At 41.7% G+C, this 24278-nt stretch overlaps 1 protein-coding gene across 3 annotated transcripts in view; it reads left to right on the forward strand.

The window, feature by feature from the left end:
• The window catches only part of MTUS2 (microtubule associated scaffold protein 2), a 590055-nt gene that overhangs the window by 426470 nt on the left and 139307 nt on the right, over positions 1–24278 (forward strand). For all 3 annotated transcript variants that reach the window (XM_045844783.1, XM_045844782.1, XM_045844784.1), the window contains one exon: positions 23390–23488. In XM_045844783.1, the coding sequence (XP_045700739.1) occupies positions 23390–23488 (99 nt within the window). The remainder of the gene's footprint in view (positions 1–23389; positions 23489–24278) is intronic.

A 24278-nucleotide genomic window follows, 5' to 3' on the forward strand; every position in this document is an offset into this window, starting at 1 on the left:
TAACCTGTTGAATCACATAGTTTCAATTGGAAAGCAGGAATCAAGCTATTTATTCTCAGGGAAGGAGGTGCTGATGAAATCACTGGAAGGACTGTAGGAGCAAGCTGTAAGGTGAACTTCCCAGGGAGAGAGTCCCAGAACCCTAAGGGGACCTGCTGCCTCTCCAGGGGCCTGGGGACACTGTTCCTCCTGCTGGCTTCAGGCTCGAGCCACCAAAGCTGGGATCTTGGGATCAATGGCTACTACAGAAGGACTGACCCAGAGCCATGCTTTGCTGACTGGAATCAAACCAGCAAAATGGACGACCCTGCCCTTCACATCCACAAAGCTGGTGACCAGACGCAGGAAACAGCTGATGTAGACATGGGACAGTGAGGGTGCTTGTCAGCAGAAACCACTGAAGCAACCCATGTGTGGCCCTGTCCCGCTGGCTCCTCCTGATCTGATCTCACACACAGAGTCTGCAGAGATGTCCAAGCACATAGTTCTTAGCTTTCCATCCTCCTCACTGTGTGGAGGCATGCTAATAGGAAGGGAGACTGGATGTTGAGCCCTAAGCCAATGCAAAACAAGATCAGTGAGGGCGGGCGATCATTCAGTTGGTTCCCTGCCTAGGATAAGGAGACCGCACACACTGTGTGAAAACCCAGACAGTGTAGAACTAAGTTATCAGGTATGAACTGTGAGAACAAGCAGAAAGCTCATTTTAAAGATTTCAACACTTTCTCTTTTATCTAACTCCAACACCTAAGGCTTCTTTGTATTTCAAAACTATTGTCATTAAAAGATAAATTTTATTACTGAAGTTTAGCTTTTCATTTATTCCAGTGGCTTGAATTTCTAATTTAAATGAAATCTAGTTTCTAAAAAAAGTCATCTTCCACATGGCCTCAATTGTTCATCATCAAGCTAATTAGAAAGTAGAAGGTAGGCACGCAGTATAAGTCTGAAATAATTGGATTCCTTTGAACTGTGAGGTGTTTGGGTTATTTTAATTACTTAGGTCATGCCAACCTTGTTTTAACCCCAGCCATTGGAAACATTTCTGAACTATGATGCTTTGCTCTCTTCCCTTGGTGATTCCAACCTAATGATGGTGAACTCTTGCACCTCTGAGTCACCTGCTCAGTACTGTCATCCAGGATTGTAGATGCCACATGTACCCACAATCAAACATACCCTAAGAGTCCTGGGGCTGCCTCCTTAAACTAGATTCCTGATGTGAGCTTTCTGTGAGTGACTTTTGTCTGGTTCATTTATTCAGCAAACACCTCAGTGCTTATTTTAAGCCACGAGTGACTTGGATTGAGGATAATCAGAACCAACCTTACCCTGGAGACTCTCGCAATGCAGTGGACAGATTTGTAAATGAATAATTAGAGTGAGAGCAAGATTATTTGAAATCTTAGTTGCTGGGTTCCAGTTCATTCTAGCAGACCAAAACTTCATAGTAAGGTGGATTAAGAAACGAGTGACCTGAAAAGGCTTAAGTTAAATATAAATAGGCTTTATTACTTATTTAATTAATCTCTTTCTGTTTTTACTTATTTTTTTATTTAATGACTTTCTAATTTCAGGAAAAATCCAAGGTAGCATGCAGTAAAGGGCCCAAAATAACACAGGTACAAGGATTTAAAATCCTAGTAACCCAAAAGAGAAAATCCTGACAGAACTGGGCTCAGAGCTTCCTGGCTACATGGGCAAAGTAAGCAGCACAATCAGGGGGAGAGGAGCATGTCGATTCATCAGAAGAGAGAAGTTTATTTTCTAGCACAAATATTTCAGATCTAGCACAAATATTTCAGATCTAGCACAAATATTTCAGATTTTAAATCTATGACTGTAAAAACATTCTGTTGAACAGCATAATAGACAATAACTTCAATTGTATGTTTTTAAAACATCTTTTCTGATACTGAAATAATTAGAAATTAGCTTAAAATTTTGGAATAGGAAAAGCCTTTCTTAGCATAACATGAAACCTGGAAACGTTTTTTAAAATGATAGATTCAACTACACAAAAATTTAAAATTTTTATGAAAGACATGAAAAGATAATAAAAGATATCATGGAAGTAAGAAGGATGATAAACTGATAGAAAATGCTGCAACAAAGTGTTAATATGCAAGCAATTAAAAGAATTCTTGAAAATCAATAAGGAAAAATACAACTTAATTTGAAAAATGGGTCAAAGATGTAAATGGGTAATTCACACAGTAGAAGGAAAGTGGTCAAAGGCCATAAACATCTGAGGATTCTCTGTACACCATTCAGTGTGCTTAGGGGTTTGCATGCTCTGCCTCATTTAATGCTGGAGGAAACCAGAGTTTAGAGAAATTAGGTGAAGCCTGCCACCCAGGGTCGAACAGGTTCTGTGTGGCGGAGCAGCCATCCCTCCAGGTCTGTCTGACTTAAAACCTGTACACCAAACCTCTGCTAGCACTATGCTACTTGAAAGTTTACTCGGATGGAGGCCAATTAATTATATTTTATTGAAATAACTACCATTGAAAATACTTCTTATAGATGGAGTTCTTCTTTCTAGGACAATGCATGTGGTTTCCCAGATCCCCGACAATAATTCCAATCTGTCCATGTTCCTCCTTCCCTGGGTTTTCAGACACAGGTTGAGGCTGTGTTGAAACATATTTGGAGGAGGTGTAAAATATGACGCAATCTTGTAATACCATCTTCCTGTAAGATTATTGCCTCACCAACACCAGTGTGATGACAATAGAAAGTGCTGTGGGTTTAATGCTAATGGTGGTGAAATAAATATTAAACATCTTACACATGAGTATGTAAAGGGAAGGTTCCCAAGAATTTTAGGAACTTAGCCTTGGTTTCTTAATGGTTCTTTCTTTTTAAATTTTCAGGGAAAGCTCTCCTACTGTTCACATGTCAAACACAAACTCTCCCCAGCGCATTGATCTATATACTTTTACATGAATTGTCGGGCTTTACCTCAAACTGGTTTGTAGTTGTTGTAGCAAATAGGAAAATATTTTCAGATGAAAATATTGATCTGAAGATAGATTACTTCTTGGTCAATATGTCCTCAGGTTCTGTCATGTTGTCATGATGGATTATAGAAAATAAAATTTCTTTATTCAGCCTAAGGCATAGAAGGATTTCCTGTGGTTATCCACAGGAAAATGAACAGCTGGTGTCTTATTGTTGGGTTCCACTCTACCTAGGGGAAAAAAATCCCTGGGAATAGTGAGGCTGTTACGCTACAAACTACGAAACTCTACTGTATCATAAAAATTAACTTTACTATTTTTAAAGCAGGTTTTTCTTTCTGTGTTAAATTCCATAAATTTTGGTATTTGGGGGCATATTATAATTTAAAAACACAAGTAACTTGTACATGTCATCGACATGTATTTACTGGGTGCTTCCATGTGCACAGGGCCCAGACAGAGCTGCTCTGACAGGTGCCCCGCCCTCCCTCCAGTCGGCCAGGCATCATCTCCCCATAGGGGCACATTTTACATGAAGAAACTGAGGGAGAGCTTTAGGAATAGACAAGACAGTTAAAGGGGTCATTTTAACTGCCACCAGAATCTAGGGTCTAGATGAATTGAGGTGGTTCTTACCGTAGCATGTGATATATGCACCTTGAATGTTAATAGCTCTAAGAGTCAGCTGTTTCCCTGCTAATGAAAGAGTCATAGCCCTTACAGTGTGGAAGCCCAGGCTGATTCAGGAGTGTGTAGAACCTCCGCAGAGTGGGACCTGCAGGAGGCGAGTTCAAAGCAGTCAGGCTGCCCTGGGCTGTTGGTGTTACTGTGTGGTGTTGACTGTGTCCTCCCTGAGGCAGAGTCTCCATTGCATTCACATCTTCAACTTATTTGTCATTGTGAAGCCAACAGAGGGAACAGGAATAGGTTGGGATAAAGGAGGTTATAGGAGAGTAGATGTGTTAGAAAGAATTGGTGGGGGAGAAAAATCAAAGCAATCAATTTGAGACCCATTCCTTTGCATGAGGTCACAGAGACAGAAGGATATAGTGGGGTTGACGTATGGGATGTGTGGTAAGAGGAGTCTTGCATTTCACTATTCTGAGAGTCATTCCTGTTTTCTGTTCTATCTGGCCAGCAGTGGGGAGGGTCCTAGATCCTTGCAGCTGGCCTGGAAGCACCATGAATCATAAGCTGTGACACCAAAGTCAGCCCTCAGTCATCCCAGGCAGTAAGGACAGATGAAATTTGGATGGGCATCCACTCATTCAACAGATGCTTACTGATCACCTTCTTTAACTTGAGCTCTGTGCTGGACACCTGGGGAAATTATGATGAGTGGAGCCGATGGTAAAACAGGAGAAAGAAACAGAAGTCATATATTCAATGATTTAATTACAGTTGTGCTAAGAGCTGTGAAAGGGAAACAAGTGTACAATAAGGTGTTTTGCATAGATGCAACACAGTGTGCAGAGAACACACAGGCAGTGACCTGAAGGGTTGGTAGAAGTTACCAGACAGCAATGGTGAGGACAGCATTCCATGCAGGCGAGCAATGGGAATTCCCTCTTGGTAAACAGTACAGGTCCCGAGGCTTGCTCCCCTTGTAGTCTTTGACTAGGCTGCTAACAATTGGATATCATGTCAGTTTGAAAATATACCCCTCTCCTCCTCCTGACCCTTTTATGAATGAACTTGCAAACCGTAAAGTGGTCCAGACAGACAGCCAGAAAAAGATCACATAGAATCACAGCTACTTTTTCAGTCTCTAGTTTCACTGGTGAGTCCACCCGAGTTACCAGCACTACACAAAGCTTGCTCCTTAAGCAGTTCATTGAGACAGTTTGATTCTGTTTGGAGGGGTAGCACTTGAGTTTAAAACTGCAATCAGTTCTGTTGCCGGTTTTGTGACCTAGGGTGCTGTTGAGCAGTTATAATTGAAATGCTGCAGAATGATCCAAGTAAGGGGGAAGAAACATTATCTTTATCTGCTCTGACTTTCAAATTTTTTCACTGAAACAACAGCAAGGATAATGATATTTCAGATAATTTGGGAAGCAATATAAGACATATATGGAGTACCAGAGAATTCCTGAACCGCTTGACTCACCTTGCCGTTACGCCACCTGCAGGCCATGTGAAGCCTTTCCTTTGGTGGGGGCTCCTAACTCTCCCAATTGGGTGTGTACACATAGTCTATTTGAAAGGTCACACCCTTGGTATTTTACCCACTCAGCCTGTCAGTCTGGAAGAACTGTGGGAGCTGGTCCAGCAATAGTAAATGTAAATGGTTTTTTAGAGTTGTTTTCCATTGTGATTTCTGACATTTTGGTGTTTTTGAACTCTGCCTACTATACTAAATGTGTTGTTATGCAAATTTCTACCATGAGTCAGCCCAGTTTCTTAACAGGATGAGTTTGGAAATTTTACCTGCATGTCACCATTCAAAACTTTTCTTTCCACATCTCATGTATTCTACTTGTTATCTTACCTTGATGAAATACCAGTGTATTTCATCATGTGGGTGGAGGAGGTAGAATAAATACAATAAGAAGAGATTCATGTCAGTCATCTATTTCCTAAGATAACAGTAAACGAAGGACACATTTCATGGTCATTACAAAGTCTTCCTATCTTTCATCTTTAATCCTTTCATCAGCATATTTGTATTGATAACTACTTTGGGCCCCACACTTTACTGTTCAATAATTACCCAACCAGCCTACCTGAGATGAGTCTGAACCCTTGCAGCCCACCCTCCCCGAGGGCTGGCAGTGGCCTTTCTCCACTTTTGTACACGCAAATCCAGTCCCATTCCTCTCCTGCATAGGAACTTTCAGTGGCTCCCCATGACCTGTGGGCACAGATGCAGGCTCCCTGCCTGGCCTGAAGACCCTTTCTGAGCTGTGCCTGTCTGCCATTTCAGGCTTCTGGCCCTGCCACCACCTGCAACTGCAGTTCCCTGAAAAAGCCAAGGCTCTTTTTGTCCCTGCATCTTTCCTCACTCGTCGTTGCCCATGTCACACCCTTCTTCTTGCCCTGATGCTTCCAACCATTTGCCAAACACCTGATTCTCATGCAGGAGCTCTGTTGACTGCACAGCTGTGAAGAGTCAGGTACTGACCATAGTGGAGGTCGCCACCAGCATTGGCAGCATGGTCTCGACCACTCATCAACCAGTGTTATGTGCCAGGATCTGCCCTAAGTGCTTTAAACTCACCATGTTCTTTTCTACCCCAGAGCCCCACTGTGGAGTACCTCTTCTCCTGCTTCCAAACATGAGCTAACTATGACTTTTCCAGAATCACAGTTACTATGTAGCTGACCCAAGATTCAGATTAAGGTCTGTCTTTCTCCAAAGCCTCCTCTAATATCCTGCATTCATTTATCCATTGGAAGATTGGCTGAGTAAGTATGAGTTGATTATGACTTAAGGAAGAATGGTGAATGCAATGCTCACTTAAGACTCCATAATATATCGTACCATGAGAAAAGCAAGCAGGATTCCTCTTATGAGAGAAGCCATATGTGTTTTGTGAAGTGCGTGTGGTAGAAGATAAGACCCCAGAGGGGCATGAATATGACTAGAATTCTATGTCAGATAAAGAAAAACAATTTGCTTACAACCATGTGTTGTCTCATTTCTCTGTGGCTCCACCATGGTCACCTGGACTGCATACTGAACAATCAGAAGCCAGCATGGGACTCCCAAAGATAGGACCCTGAAATACAGAGTTCTCTGGCCTAGAAGTAGCTCTGATATTGAACAGTTTACAGGACAGGGGAGAGATGGGGAGTGAATAAGAGTAGAATGCCTAATTATTTAGTATGTGCAACTTAAAGTGATGTGACAACATCTTGCTGTGTATCTGTGAGGGGTCAATGGGATAAATTTAAACAGCCCAAACTGAGGGGCTGGTTCATTGATAAGCAACTATAATAATCATAGTCAGCATTTTGAATTATTGAATACTTACTGTATACTTAGCCTTACCCATTTCATTTCATCCTCACTTTCAAACCTATGATACACAAGTACTGTTCTTAACCCTATTTTATAAATTAGGAATCTATGGGTTAGAGAGATCAGATCATTTGCGCAAGGTAACAAAACCAGGAGATTTAAGGGTTAGATGCTGAAGCCTGGGCACCTGCCTGTGGAGCTCATACTTGCACCCAGGGCCCTTCTTGTAGCCCTGGAAGCAGGTGATTCTGACAGCAGGGGCCCTCTTCACACAGCTGCTGTGACTGAAGTCCCCCCACAGAGGACGAGCCTTGCCCCGCTCCCAGTGCACAGTGCTTCTGTGCCCACCGTGTGGCAGAAATAACAAGTTATAGGAGGCCTTTTTTTAAATTGGCTACATCTTTTTAGGTTTAAAAAAAAGGTACCATTGACATATTTCTAACCCCATGATGGTTTTTGTTCCAATGAGTAGAACAGCTGTATTAATAAGACCCAGGGAATTTTTAGTTTCTATCACACAGAATTTATATGGCAGAGGAAATAGGAAAGAGCTTGGAAGTTAGACCTAGATTCCAGTTATGGTCACCTCACTAGTAGCTGTGTGACCTTGATTCAGTTACTTAACCTTTTTGACCCCAGATTCTTCATTGGAAAAAGAAGAATAACACCCACCTCATCCAGTAATGATGTAATACATTAGCACAGTGTTTATAATCCATAGGTTGTAAACAAAGATGAATAACTGAGTTAATTTTGCTAGTGAGGACCTTTTTCTCCATGCTGAGGAAGTGTCTGGCATTATGCTAAGCACTTCTGTTTCCTACGCAACACCATTTTATTCTCACCACTGCCTCCGGGATAGCTACTGCTGTTACCACCCATCATATCCCGCAGGAAACAAAGGCTCAGAGTTTAACCTGCCTGAGGTCACACAGCTAAGGACACAGTAGGGCTTTGTGTCTGGCTTCTTAACAGGTATGCAGGTGTAATCCAAACAACCTTCTGTTCTGTCTTTTACCTACTTCCACCTCCAACTCAAAAATCATTGATATTTATAACCACAGCTTCTATTTTATCACTGCTACTGTCTTAACTGTGAATTATCATTTGAACTACCAAGCAAGTAATTAGTTTATATTTGACAAAATATTGTAGATGAATATTATCTTGAAAGATGATCATAACTTATTAAGTTTTTTAAAAGGTTACAAAATCACAGTATTTACAAATCAGAGCAAAAAAAGAAAAAAAGGCAAATGAGGAACAAAAAGACTTGGCTTACACTCCACAAAAGGAAATCCAATCAAAGGCCCAGCACACATTTGAAAAGTGTGCTAAGCTTCATCATCAGTACCTGGAAGAGTGCAGTTCCAATCGCAGTGAGGTGTGCGCCTATCGAACGGGATGCTTGAAACCCCACCTTCCCAAATGGCAGCAAAGGTGTGGTGTGAGAGGCGCTCACGCACTGTCCTGGCAGGCGACAGGGCAATGGCACGGCCAGCTCAGAAAGCAGTGTGGCCTGGTTTTGTCAAGTTCACCTATGCTTTAACTTAACAGTTCTGCTTGTAGATATGTGAGAAACACACACACACATACTAGGAGATTTGTACAAGTATGTGCGAAGCAGCATTGCTTATAATGGCTAAGAACCAGAGGTGGAAGCAGTTCACGCTTCTATGGCGGTACAATGAACGGATACAGGGTGACGTGTGCACAGGGCGGGGCCTATTTGGCAGTGAGATTGACCTCGGGCTGCAAGACGCCCCAATACAGGTAAACACTACAGATGCGACCCTTCCTAAAAGCTGCACGACAAGATTATGCTCTCAGTGTGACCTCACTAACATAAAGTTTACAAACAGACTTCAGGATATTGTTTAAGGGTGCCTGTGGAGTAGCAAAACTGTGAAGAAAAGCAAGAAATGACCAAATCTTAGTGACAGTGGTTTCCTCAAACGGGAATGGGAAAGAAGAGGCTGGAGACACCAGAAGCTTCTGGGCGCCAGCAGTGCTCCACTTCTTAGTTGATTTCCATGTCTAATTCTTGGCCTGGGCAGCAGCTTCATGGGTATTGCTAAACTATACAAATGCGTCTGAAGCATGATACTTCACAATAAAAATGTTCAAAACTGTATTATACTAGTTTATTAAGAAAAATCTAAATATACATAATATGATCTGGAAAAAAAATGCATTTCAGTGGGTTCATGTGGTTATTGCCAGGTGAGGATATGGTGAAATAAAGAAAAAGTATTTTCTCATTTTATGCAGTACATGTCCTTTAACAAAAACCGAAATAACTTATTTAAATATTTGCTTTGATTTGATGACTGAGTCTTGATCAGTCATCTTAGCCAGATACCTTAGTTTGAACTATAAGCAACAGCAACAAAAACAGGTTAAATTCCTGGTTACTTTCTGTTTTTTCATTAATCATAATTTTCATTCATTAGGAACCTCAATTGCAGTTTCCCACTTACAAAAAAAAGCAAAAAATCCTAGATAAAGAGTGTAATAAGTATTTAATTGAATAGTAGTCTTATTTAGCCTTGAGTTGGATTTTCAGGGGGATTCAGATATATTAGAGGGAGACTGAGCACAAGCTCTGCCTTGATCTGATGAAGTTCGAGATCACGCAGGGCTGGAGGCTGACGGAGAATGGGCTCGAGAAAAAACCCTCCTGCCGCCTCAAACCCCCTCCTGTTCCTGAACACACTGTCCCTTTACACTTGTTTCTTTGCACATGACCCCTCCCTGTTAGGCCCTTTTCTTCTTGATGGTTCTTCTGAATATTTCATATCTGAGCTCATATATGACCTTTACGGAGGCCCTACTTGGCTCCACCTCCATGGAGTTTCCAGAGAGAAATCCTTCTCCGAACCCCTGGTCTGGCCCTTGCTCCATTGTCTCTCATTTCTTATTTACACATCCCACTAATTGGTGAATTTCTGTAGATAAAAATTTTTTCTTTTTACCTTGGTCTCTTCAATAGCTCATACCTTATCAAGTACCATGGAGGCACCCAATAACAAGAAAATAAATGAATGCACAAATGGTAAAAGGATGGCTTGGAGATTTCACTGAGGGGATAGTTCAGAAAATGAATAGCCTCTGGAGTAAGACTGTAGGACACTAACACAATGGCATGTATTTAATACCAAATAGACTATTTTAGGGATATTTGTATTTATATTTGGAAAGTGTTTGCTGTGAAAAAGCACCGTTTTATATGAAACTGTGAAATTCCTTGAATTAATATGAAAGTAAATTATTGGGTAGAATGAGACAAATCACCCAGACCATTTCTTTCCCTGTGGCTTACCCAATGAAAACTGCCATGGTGAGTGACACCCCAGTATCTATTTGTGCAGTTTCAAATATGCAAAGGACTTTTCCCACCGTGACTGACTTATTTACATTTCCTCAGGATGTCATAGATCACACAGTGCCTTGACTCCCCAGGAGAACTGGATTATTTTCTTTCCAGAAATCCATCATATTCAGGGCTTTACTCATTTTGTTGCTTATAGTGTGTAACATGGTTTCTCATCACTCACTTAGGACCTGCCTGCTTATTATGTGGGAGAGGGAGGTACTGAAGGAGAAATGAGAGGGAGAAAATAATGGGCTTCAAGCTGTCAGGAATTTACCTCATTTGAAAGTTGACTTCATTTTCCATCAAGGAAGAATATGATTAGTTAGTAATAATAACTAACTTGTGTATTTACTAGCATTTACTGATGGGCAATTCTCACATAATGCATTGTCTAACAAGGAGCATGGACAGGTAAAAGGCATTCCGCTGATAATATAATAAAGCCGTAGCCACAGAGCTTCTTAGCAGCATCCAGAGACCTCTGGGTTGAGGTCTGAAGGATGAGATGGGGCAGAGTTAACTGGAGAAAAGAAGAAGCAGGAGCTGCTGCAAAGTTCTGCAAGAGAAGTGACTCTGTTCTGCATCAACAAGTTGCAATGACTATCGAGAAAGAAGCGGACTAAACACATGTGCATGGCCCATGGATATGAACAATGGTGTGGGGATTGCTGGAGGGAGGCATGGGGCGGGTTGAGGTGGGCCAAGGGTATAAAGGTGGGGATGACTGTAATAGCATAAACAATAAAATATAATTTTAAAAAAGAAGTGGACTAAATCTGGGAGAGATACAAGATGCATATCTCACAACACTTGGCATTTCATCACATGTAAAGAAGTGAGAAAGAGGGAAGAGACATGGATGAGGTCAACATTTCTGGCTTAGACAAAAGACACACTTTACTGAGATAAGAAAGATGGAACTGAGAAGACATTTTGTTAGGCAACAAGGAGTTCATTCTTGGGCATATTGAATGTCATGTGCATGGGAGATATTGAAAAGGAGACATGAGATATAGGATATATATATATATATCTCCTATATACACACATACACACATATGTATACACACACATATACACATATATAATATATATAATCTCCAATATATATGGCACAGATAATAGGAGTTCATAGAAAATAAAGAAATCAGGGGGAGGAAATTATCAAAGCAACATTTCAAGGAAATTTCCAGAATGGTAGGATGAGGGTTTGCAGACTGAAAGAGTTTACCAAGTGACCAGATTAATAAGTGAAACAAGGCCCACACAAGGCACGTCAGCACGACATCTTACAACATTAGGGAAAAAGACACCAGGAGCTTCCCGAGAGAGCAAACAGATCACATGCCAACAGTTAAATTAAGGATGATATCAAGCTTCTCAATAGCAACCTTGGAAGCTAAAAGAAAAGCTAAATGTCTTCACAGTTCTGGGGAAAATGATTGTCACTTTCAAATTCTGGATTAAGCCAAACAATTGTATAAAGATATCAGCCATAGAAGATGTCATATAATTTACTTTTTATATACCTTTCTCTCTAACACACAAAAATAATAATAATATTTTTTAAAAGGTGCTCTACCACACTAAGGAAGCAGATCAAGAAAGAAGAAAACATGAACAGTCCAGCGAAAAGGAACCCAACATAGGAGGGAGGCAAAGGAGTTTCTCAGAATGGTGATGAGGGGACATTCCAGGATGACAACCCTCAACAGTCCCAGCAATTACCAGTCCAGAATGCAATGGAAATGAGGGCTCCAGGAAAACAAACCTTTGGCATAATTGTGAGAAGAGAGCTGTGCCCTGATAGAGAGTTTTGAGGAAAATTAGCAAAGTTTATAAGAAACCTAAGCAAACAAAAGCCAAGGAAGCTAGTAAGTCCATGGGAAACAAAAAGTCATAAAGTAAGGAAGGTACTCAGGTGTAAATAATATTTATGTAGTTGTAACAAGATGAACAATAAATTTTGACTTAACCAAAAATTATGGTACAACTATAGTGATGAGAGAGCCTACAGAGAGAAAATTCGTCATTTTCCATAGTAGGAAGTTATTAAGATAGGTCCAAAATGTAATATCAAGAAATAGCAGTGTAGACATGTTACTTAGATATATGGAGATATTAGGAAAAACACAATATTTAAAATAATGAATGAGAATTGGGCATATGGAAGGTAGGGCAAGATACTCTTTTTGTATAAAGCCTATTACAAAATGATGTATATTGTTGGATGGTGCTGTGGCTGCAGTTAAAGCTGGCAACTGACTGTAGATTTGGTGACCCCCTCTGTGTCATGCACTCAGCTGGATTAGAGGAGGGCACAACTGGATTAAACTGGGGTTGGCTGGGCAGCCAGGGTAACCACAGTGCTTTCTGCTGCCTCTGTGATATTAGAGCAGGAGTGTGGGCAAGAGGATAGAGGATAGTGGGCAGAGGTGGAGGACCTTGGAATCAACTTTAGATTGGGTAATAAAGGAGGTGAAGATAGAAGCCCAGCAGTTTGGGTATAAAGGGATTCATAGTCTACATTAGAAAAATGAACTGATGGAGTAGCAATAACATGGTGAGATGGCGTTCTAAAAGAGGAGTATGTGGATTTCAGAGGTGAAGTTCAGGTGATGACAAGGTCCAGAGTGGTGCCCATGGGTCCTGATGAAAAAGCCCTGGCAGGAGTAGTAGATAGATGTCAGAAGGCTGAGAGGCTGTAATATCACATGAATTGTGAATGGGATCATTGACATTTACTAGGATGATGGCAGGACCTGGGGTGAGGGGAAGACCCCCTGCTTGGTGGTGGTGGGCAGCAGTGTTAGAGTATGCCACCATAAATTTGGAAACTCAGTGGAAAAGCAGGTTTTTTTAAAAAAATTAATTGATTTTTTTAGAGAAAGGGGAAGACAGAGAGGGAGACATCAAGTTGTTGTTCCACTTATTTATGCATTCATTGGTTGATTCTTGTATGTGCCCTGACCAGAGATCAAACCCACAACTTTGGTGAACAGGGATGACCCTCTAACCAACTGAACTACCCAGCCAGGTGGAAAAGCAGTTTCACTGGAACATGGGAGCTTCAGGTTCTGATGGGGCATTAGATAGTTTGCAGGGTACTGCTTGACTTGAAGGTAAGTTGGAAGGGGAGGGTATGTGGCAGCCATGCTCTGAGAGGTTGAGGACAAAAGTGGGAGACAGCAGTTTACAAAGGAGTGAGGAATCAGGTATAGACCACAAGTTGGAGAGATGAAGACTGGGACCAGGGATGGGAAGGGTTTAGGGATTCCCTGGCCTCCAGCTTCAGACAACAAATGGCTTGAGCCATGTCCTGGTCCCTTGGTCACATCACAGAATGAAAGCATCTGTGTTCTCCTGTCCTCTTTCTGAACTCCACTGTGAGCACTCTCACCCCTGCCCCATCCCACTCACCTGAATTCATCATGCTTCTGAATGTACTGCACAGGTAGCCAATAGGACTCATTAGTCCTCAGGACAGGCGGAGGCCATTTCTGTGGCAGGCAGTCATAGTTTCAGATCTCAGCTCAGCCACACATGCTGGTAAACATGGCTGTTGCTGCAACCTCCACATTCTCAGTTTCTTCATTTGCAAAGTAACAATACCAGTAATAACCCCAACAGTGCTTGCAGTGGGGGAAAGTCAGATAGTATACAAGTACACAGAAGCAATGACAAAGTGGCACCTGGCATTTATAAAAGCTTATAATAAATACACTCCACAAAAAAACACTTCATGACAGCTCACACCTTTCTTTCACTGGAATAGCACCTGATGCACACTTGGAGCTTAAAAATGAATGAATATGAAGATATTTGTAAAGGTTTTGCACAAATATATGTCAAAAAAACCTCCCACTCCTTTATTCTTCTTTACTTACCTTTTCATAACAATTTTCAGAGTTAAATAAGTCCTTAGTCTTATCCTAGAGGACAATTAGGTCTGTATTATAAGTATAATTTTTGGAGGCCTGTTTGAAAGTGACCATTTTAATTCTCCTTTATATTCTCAGCTACAGTGTCTACCCTCAAGCATGCAATAAATGGTTGTTGAAGTGGAGTGAACCTTAAATAGGTTAAAATGCAGCCTCTCCTCATATATAGCTCAATATTCAGATTCTCCTCATTGACTCCATTCTCCATCAATATCAGACATTCCTTCTGACGTTTAAAAATTACTATTGGCAGCTAAAAACTGTTTCCTTCTCCTCTCGTCCCTCAACTCCTTCCTTCGGAGTATCCTCTCTCTCTCTTTTTCTCTCTCCCTCCCTCCCCCACCAATTCATCCAAGTTCCTCTTTTATTTGAGATATTTCTATCTAGATAACATTTCCTATCTTCATTCCATTTAATCCCCACAAATCTTTCCTTGAAATGTTCCCCATTCTCTTTGTCTTATCAATGACATCAGAATCCCTATTTCTGGATTACCACATTTGTTTTTTCCCATTCACCTCCTTTCAGGTACATTGGCACAGCAGCAATCCCTGCATTGTTGCCACATTTGCATTTCAATTTTCTCCTTGCTCTTCTTCATCTTCCTCCCCTTGTTTTGTTTTTCATGTTCCAACCCAGAAGCAGGCCTGTGGGGTTCAGATTCCCTTCACAGACTCCATTCTCCACCAATGTCAGATATTCCTTCTGATTTTTAAAAATTAGTAGAAATGGGGGAGAGTCACAATCCCTGTGCTTTCACTGCTGTGTGGACTGAGGATGCGAGATGGGTGAGGGATAAAGTCTGTTGCTGTGTGTTTTCCTTTATCCTTTTTTGTTTCTTATCTTTCCTTACTTATACTAGATTTACTTGCCGGGATGTGTGGCCTATTGTATGTGGAGTTAAGAGCCTGTAAAAATTTCCTTTTATCTTTTTTGATGTGCTTATTCCTTTTTATAAAACAAGTATATGGCATTCTTCCAACTATTATCTTAAATCTAACTTTTCTCTGCAGTTGATATGCTCAGTGAGGATTCATTGTCGTTTGTCCTTGCATTTTTTTCTTAGATGACAGCCTCCTCCTCAGAGCAAGCCCGTGATCCTTAGCAGCTTGTCATTCTCACAGCTCTTGTGCAGCTGGTCTTTGCTCTAAGTATCCACAACGAACAGGTTCTTAGTCACTTTAACGATGTCCAGTTCAGGAACAAAACACAAAAACACGTCTTCTCCCAGTGGTTGTCAAAGTCACTCATGTCACTGTGGAAGACCCTTGACCATGTGAGAAAGCTAGGCTTGCACATTTTCTTTCTTTTTCCCTCCCCTCCCCTCCCTCCCTTTCCTCCCCTTTTTTCCCTTCCCTTTCCTGAGAAACTGTGTATGAATTGCCAGGCAGCACCTTTCAACTCTTGGCCTTTGGGATGCTTCTTGCTGCTCTACCATGATGAAACATTTTAGGAACACTTGGATTTGTAGTATATGGAATTGGGTGAATGTTATCAGTGATGGAGTTTCAAATGAAACTCAATGAATGTCTTCCCTGAGACCAGAGTGAGGCTGGCATTTCTTTCCATTTCTACTGCCTTCTTCCTCCCACCCCCAGAGCCATAGTGGTGGGGCTCTGGGTTTTGTATGTATACATTCTCTTACATAGCTCTGAACCTATATATACATAAGGGCACTGACTAATGTTGACCTTTTATAGCCCCTTAAGAGAGGAACAGGGACATATATTTATTGAGGAGCTATTTTCTCTGTCTACCATTGTATAATTCAGGTCTTGTTTGGATGCAAGTTAGAAAAATATAATTCAGACTGCTTTAGGCAAAAAAGAAAGTGAAAAGTCAGAAGGACCGTGGCTCACATAACTGGAAACTTCAGGTGGTAATGCTAAAGTGAGGGATGGTTGAACCCAGGTACTTGAACAGTGTTACTATAAGTGCTTTTCCATCTCCTGGCCCTTCTTTTCCCTCTGTTGGCTTTTTCTTCACAAAGATTCTCCCCAGCTGGAGACAAAGATGGTCAATGGCAGTTCAAACTGCCATTCCACCAGCTTAGTCATCTATCATTACAAGAATTTTCTTCCAATAATTCCAGCAAAATTCTCAAGGTAGGTCTCTTATTATCCCAACTTGATCTTGCTTTCATTCTCAAACCGGGACCACTGTGAGGCAGAGCTCTGATTAGGAAGTCCTGGGTCACATGCCCACCTGCAGATCCAGGTGGGTCAGCAACCACATGGACTGGCACAGGTACCATTAAAAGAAACTGGCCAGGTCAAATGTGAGATGTGCACTTGAGGCATATAGTCTGCACTGGAGGAAGAAGATTGGATAACTGGGCAGGGTCTAAGGAAAGGCTGGTATTCATGAGGTGTTGGGAAATTTAGGAAAAGCTCATAAACAAATGACAGGGGCTCATGGGACTAATGTAGGCCAAGCACTTGCTGACTTTCTGGTGAGTAAAAAAGTTTTCTTCATTTATTAATTCAGTTAGAGAAGGTGTGAAAGGCAAATCATGTCCCCCAAATACATCCATGCTTTAACCACTGGAACCCATGAATTCCACCTTACATGGCCAAGGGACTTTGTAGAGGTGATTAAGTTAAGAGTCATGAGATGGGGAGATTATCCTGAATTATCTGGATAGACCCAGTGTACAAGGGTCCTTATAAGAGGAGGTGGGAAGAGTATGAGGTGAAGGAGATGTGACACAAACAGAAACTGGAGTGATGGGCTTCAAAGACAGAGGAAGGCACCATGAGCCAGGGAACACTGGAAGCTGGAAAGGGAAGGACATGGTTCTCACCTGGAACTTCCAGAAGTACCAGTCCTGCCAAAACATTCAGTTAGCCCATGAGACTGAGTTCATGCTTCTTACTCCCAGGAATGTAAGAGAATTAAGTTGTGTCATTTTAATCTACTAAATTAGTGGTAATTTGCTCCAGCAGCAACAGAAAACTAACCCAGAGGCTTTAGAGATGAAAAATGAGCTAAATTTGAGGATGGTCAGGAGTGGCCCAAGCAGATAAGGGAAAGCTGACCTGTCCAGCCTAAGGAAACAGCATATGTGAAGACACAGAGCATCAATCAGAAACTCTGGTGTCACAGCAGGGGTGAATGGGAGAGGAGATGAAATCCTGGAGGTGGCTTATCCCATGTCCCAGAATTGGGCCTTCCTTCTGAAGATCACAGGAGGCTTTGGAAAGGCTCTTCAAAGGACAGTCCTGTGATCTGGTTAATGATTAAGCAAGGTCATTCTGTCAGTGGTGAGAGAGATGGGTTAGGTAAATGAGGAATATAAGACACAAGACAGAGAAATCACTCAGGAGATGTTTCTACTTGCCTCCTGCCCCAAGAAATGATAGGGACTGAGCTAAGGGGAAAAGTGAGAATGGATGAAGGGCCAGATTTAGGGGCTACAGATGAGGCAGAATCAGGAAGAGTTGGTGACTAATTAGACATGGGAGGATAAGGAAGAGGACTCCTTGGCTTCTGGTTTCAGTGACTATGGGAACAATTGATTAGGAAAGAAAATGTAGGAAGGGTAGTGGATTTGAGAGGCAGGTAGTTATTCCTTTTTGGCACACGATGATTTGGTCATCCAGTAGGTAAGTGGTGATGTCTCGTCAGCAACTACGAACAGGGTGGCTCTCAGGAGTGATGTCTGGGCCCAGCTGGACTGGAAATATCAGATCTCACAGTCATCGGTGTGTCCATCTCATTGCTGCATGCCTGTTGAGTAGACAAGCCCATCCAGGAGAGTGGACAGGACAAGACCAAGGCAGAACCTGGGACAGCTTCACTCAGGTGGAAAGAGGGAAAGATCAGGAGCCAGGGAGACTGAGGGGCAATGACCAGAATGCTGCACGAGAACCCTGAGACCAAAACTGCGCTGGCATTTCTGGCAACTCAGAGGCCTTAGTGTTAAGTGAAAACATAGTTACTTAAGAACATTTGGGCTGAGTCTAGGTCACAAGAAAACTACAAAAAAAACTGAAAGTCTAGACTGAATGCTAGAATTCCATCAAGAACTGCCAGAACCACACAGAAATCTTCCAGGCAGGGTTATGTTCCTGGGGGCAGGAGGCTGGTGAAACTTTTGATCATAGTAATTTCTGCAGAATTGGTTGTACTATGCTGGTTTCTCTCCTCTTTTCATGGATCAAACTATTTTCATTTTGGTTTGGTTTCTCTCTCTTTATTGTTTATTTCTTATTATAGAAGTAATATGTGATTCATCATATAATATGGAAATAATGCAGAAGCCTATTAAAATAAAAAGTAAAAACCCTTCAACCCTATTGCTCAGAAGTCACCCCTATTGAAAATTTGGTGCCTGACTTTCAGATCTTTTCACATATGGACAACCATGGTACACATTTGCTTTGTCATTTATCATGGGCAGCTCTCATGCCAGCACAGTGTAGAGCTACCTCATTCTTTTTAAGGGCTGCATGGTACTTTGTAGTAGGGATGTTCCATGGTTTATTTACCCCTTCCCTGATGCGTATTTTGGTTATTTACACTTCTTTGTTATTATGCAGTGTATAAAGTATCTTTAAACCTACATTTTCACATTGCAAGTGTTCCAAAGAGAGATTTGTAGAAGTGGAATTGCCAAGATAAGTCTATCAATATTTAAATACTTGCTAGAAGTTGCAGAATTGCATTCAATGAGGGCTGTATAGAAAATACCAAAACTTTGAATAAATATGCATATTTAGTTTTCTTTTAAAGTACTGTGTTGAGTGCAGACTTTCATCCTCTAATATTTTCCTTCTTAGCTCCCAGAGGCCTTTGCTTTTTCATATTTGTTGACACCTGAAGTCAAAGCAGAGGGAAAGAATGGAAGAGACGGTTTAGCCATCGGTACAGATTGGTATTCTGAAGGGCGGGTGTGCCATCAGAGGTGTGGAGTGCTGGCTGGGTTTTCAGGACCCCGAGATGCAGCTTCTGTGAGCCCTAGAACTCTTACACAGGATCTGTCTTGAAAGGAGTCTGGAGGGAGGGGGAGAGGCAGGAAGGGCATTAATGGAACCACTACTTTGTACAGGGAAGGGTATGTATGGCCCAACAGTGAAATTTGTGTTCTAGTGGGAAAGGTAGACAATAAACAAGCATATGAGTATGAAATGTATTTGGGGGGTAATGAGAAATGGTGTGGAGAATGAAGCAAGTGGAAGAGTAGCAGTGGGCAAGAGGACTGTTTCACCTAGAGGGTCAATCATAGCTTCTCTGAAGATTGTCATTTGTGCAGAGACCTGAATGCATGGATGAAGGAGCCATGTACAGAGGGAACTCAAGCTAAAGTTCCCAGAACAGGAGGAAATGCACTGTGTTTAAGCACCAGCAAGGCTGGCATTATGGCTGCGGGATGCAAGCAGGGGGCAGAGTGACATCAGCATTGGGGGAGATGCCCCAAAACATGGAATTTGTTTGTAAAAAATTATGTATTTATTCTTACATATTTAAACTTCAGTTTCCTTCAGAGTACTCTCCATTTGATGTAGTACATCTATCAAGACATTTTTTTCCCACTGCTCAAAACAGTTTTTGAATTCATTAATTTTGATGCCTTGTGGTGCTTCTGATGGTTTTTGCTTCAACTCTTCCACATTAGCATAACATTTTCCTTTGAGGATTTTTTTCATCTGGAGAAATAAAATAAAGTCACTTGGGGCAGGATTGGGTGAATAGGAAGAGTGGAGCATGGAGGCCATGCTGTGGTTTTGGTCCAAAACTGCTGAACACTCAGTGTGGTGCTCTGAAATGGGCAAACACATTGAAAGAGTCTTTGAAAAAAACAAATCCACTGAAGCCAAATGCAGCCTCTCACAACAATGCCAGCTGGTGCACTAATACAGATGGGTTCCTAGAATACTTACCTAGTAGGGGAAGCCTGTACTACAAGAGGCCTGTCCTCTAGACAGAGTCCATGCTCATATATGAATAACATGTATTCTTTATATAGTTTATATGTTATATCACATATATATGATGTAACATAAATAAATAAAATTATGGAGGCTGAGAAATCCCAAGGTCTCCAATCAACAAGCTGGGGACCCAGGACAGCCAATGATGTAAGTTCAGGTCTGATAGCAGAAAGAGACTGATGTTCCAGCCTGACCAACCCAGCAGGTATGAAGTTCCTTTCTTCTCAGCCTTTTGTTCTTCTCAGGCTTTCAAGAGATTGATGAGGCCCACTCACATTAAGTAGGGCCATCTGCTTTATTCAGTCTACCAATTAAGGTATTAGTCTCATCTAGAAACACCTAGAATACAGGTACACCCAGAATAATGTTTGACCAAGTGTCTGGGCACCTCATCACCCAGTCAGGTCAATCTACAAAATGGGCCATCATAGTGTGTCTGTGAAGTAGCCAGAGGACCAGGTCGTCTGGGCTGTGCTGCCTACTGTGGTGGCCACCAGCCCATGAGCAGCTATCAAGCACTTGAATGGTGACCTGTGCCATGTTGAAGGGCTATGGAATATGTTGGGTCAAATAAAATACATTATTACAATTAATTTCGATGTACTTTTTACTTTTGAACTGTGATTTCTGTTGGAGACTGCTGGTCTACGAAGCTTTGTGGTATGATAAGGAGTTGGCATTTCACTCTGAGTGTCCTGGAATGTGGTTGGGGGGTTTGAAATTGGGAATGACAGCCCTGGCTGGCATAACTCAATGGATTGAGCACGGGCTGTGAACCAAAGTGTCACAGGTTTGATTCCCAGTCAGGGTACATGCCTGGGTTGCAGGCCATGTCCCCCAGCAACCACACATTGATGTTTCTCTCTCTCTCTCTTTCTTCCTCCCTTCCCTCTCTAAAAATAAATAAATAAAATCTTAAAAAAAAAAGAAATTGGGAATGACTTGCTCTAACTTGTATTTTAAGCAGTTCAGCTCCTACTGTGTGTGTGGGGGGGCATGCTGAGGGGGCAGGAGTGGAGCAGCAGAGCAGGCAGGGGGCTGCAGAAGGAGGCAGAGGGGTGTCAGTGACACGGGCTCTGCAGGCCAGCCCAGGGCAGGAATGTGGTCAGACCTGAGTGTTTTTCCCAGAGGAAAGTCAGCAAATGGATAGGCTGAATGGGGGCAAGGAGCAAAGAAATAAATCAAGGTAACTCTTGGTGTTTCAGAACTGAGCACAGAGTGTGAACACGCCATGTACTGAGATGTGGAAGACTCAGGTATGTTAACTGAGTGCCACAAAGCATATTGAGGGTGGAGAGAAAAAAGGGGGGGTACAAAAGAGAATTCAGGCTTTAGTAGATTCAAATAACAAGACTAAAACAGATTGTCCAAAGGCAGTAAAACAGAGGAGATAAAAACAGGTCTGTAATGCAAAAGCTTAAGGTAGGTGGCCTAGGATGGATGGGGGCTGAGGCAGTGGCCCAGTCAGGCCAGAGAAGAGCAAGGGAGAAGAAGGTGGGATCCAAACACCTGCCTCCCTCCCCAGACTCTGGAAACAATTCTCCCCCCCACCCCGTCACATAGGTACACACACTCTCGCGTGTACACACATGTACATATAACCTATAATAGTGCTCTTAGAGTTGAAAAGGGAAAATTAACATACTTGAACACATTAAAACTGCATAAAACCACAGTACAATGAAAGATACTATAAGTAAGTTTTAAAAAGTGAAAGGCTGGAAAAAGTAACCTGTGTTGTAGGCAAAGGATTAATGTCCAGAGTAAATGAAGGGTCTTTAAACATCAGTAAGAAAAAGGGGCAACGGATTTAGTTAGGAAATTTTCAAATGAAAAACTGCACACGACCAATGTGAAAAGACTCTAAGTATCTGGCAAAATTTCAAATGATTGAGACTTCAATGTCAGTAGGATGTGTGGTATAAGGAAGGAGTTGCTCTCACACGCTCTTGGTTGGGAGTGCAAATTAGTACCTCCTTCGGTGGACAGACAGTTGACTGTGTCTAGCAATATTGCAGATGAGCAAAAGTACTTCAATCCATTTGTCCTGTAAAGATGCTGGTGCATGTGTGCAAAGAAACAAGTAGAAGAATGGTTATTGTAGCACACTGAGTCATTTTAATAGCCAAAACTTGCCAATGATCTAAATATTCATCAATAAAAGATGGTAAATATTATGGTACATCTTTGCCCATTAATACAATGTGGCATTTTAAAAAGATCTACACATATATAAGAAAAATATCTTTTAAAAATGTGAATAGGTAAAAAGAAATTGCAGTGTGTGATTTGTTCAGTTAATTAATAGCTGTATTTGTAAATGTGTAGATTTATTTATACAATATCTATAAAAAGGTCTGGGAAGCTAGTTGCCAAATTGCCAGCAGCGGTTACCTCTGGATGAGGAGTGAGGTCGCAGAGTTTGAGGGGAAGCTGGAGGTCCGTGGTCTGCATCTAAGAAACCATCACCAAGGCTTGTTTTTGAAATGACATAAACTGTGCTGAAGTGGAGGCATGTGTAGGTACATCCAAGTCTGTGTTTTTTCTCTAATCTTCCATCCGTCAGAGTTTCTGATCAAGGTGATGTGAAGGTGAGTTCCATGCACAGCACACAGGGAGAAGCCACTCCATGTTCCCCTGTCACCCACACTCAGTGCACCCTGCTCTGCCAGGGCCAGCCCCGGGCCCACAAAGGCCCAGCAGAGACAGCACAAAGGCTTCGTGGGCCACCCGTGAGAGCCAGCTGCATGGACAGTGATTAGGCTCAGCTCTAGTCCCCCTGGACTCAGCCCTCGATGCAGAAGTCATTAGAAGTTATATTCAGTGACAACTTCCTTCCATGTCTTCTGAAAATTAGTTTCTGCAGAAAGAGGTGGGCAGTTTATGCTGATGGCTAAGGACAGGACAATTTTAATTCCCAAGTAGTTTGTCAGGGTCATGGGGGTGCTGTGACCACTAGAGACAGTTTTATCAAGTCAGAGTCCACAGTGTGCTTATTCCCGTGTTGCTCACTGCAACACAGTTCTCTTCGCTGTGAACAAGTGTGTTGTTCCTCAAGCATTGGGGGTGGTGAGCATAGCAACGAATCATCCAAACATGGCTGTGTTCCGTTTGCCTTTTGTCAAGCCTCCCTTTCCACAAACAGCTTGTGTTACTGTTCCAATTGTAACTGGTTTGCTTTTTTTCTGTTTCTCTTTTTAAACTATATATAGGAACAAAGAAAGAACTACAAAAAGATCAAGATGCTAATAAGCCTGCTGTTTCATCCCCGAAGAGAGTGGCAGCTTCAACCACCAAGCTTCACTCACCAGGTATTTGGGAAATGTGACCTGTGCTATTTGGGTAGAAGACTTGAATGTGGAATTCTTTTGTTCTGGTGTTATTAGTGGAGCAGTGCCAGCACGTGCGATATGCAGGGTTGTCCATGCCTGCCATGCATATACTGATCTGTTCTGATTCTAGATGAAATGAACCAGCTGTTGGCATCATTTTCTCAAAAAATGTTATTAATATGCTACATTTAAGTGGTAGAATCCTCTCTGTGTAGGGGTACCTGCTAGTCCAACAGCACATAGGAATAATTTATAATTGAAAAACAGACTTTGAAGCTCTAACTTCAAGAGATAATATTTTCTAAAAGGAAGAAAAAAAGCACAACAATGAATATCAAATACTTGTTATTTTGTCAGCGAAGAAGCCATTTCTTTACATTTAGACATAAGTAAGCTACCTAATGTCACTTGAAACTTAAAAATTATTTATTATGGAAATTTATATGGTAAGGCATTAGCCCCTTTGTAGAATAGAGTGCAATATAACCTCAGAACATTTTCTTACACACAAAAATAGCAAGTCAACAACAGCTCATGTCTGAGTTCTTACTGTATACCAGACACTGTCCTATTCATTTCATGCCCACAGGAACCTGTGAGGCAGTGCCCTTCCCTTTACCTGTGATGAAATCAACGTACACAGGTGTTTGTTAATTTGTCAGAAGCCACAGCAAATAATTAGTGGAATCTTGGTTTGAACTCCAAATACCCAGAATCCCAAAACTACATTCTTAGTTGCTTTGCTATCAATCAGAAAACTTGCAGGATA

This window comes from Phyllostomus hastatus, unplaced genomic scaffold (genome assembly GCF_019186645.2).
Source record: "Phyllostomus hastatus isolate PE091 unplaced genomic scaffold, TTU_PhHast_1.1 phas_contig_41, whole genome shotgun sequence".
In the NCBI taxonomy this organism is placed as follows: Eukaryota; Metazoa; Chordata; class Mammalia; order Chiroptera; family Phyllostomidae; genus Phyllostomus; species Phyllostomus hastatus.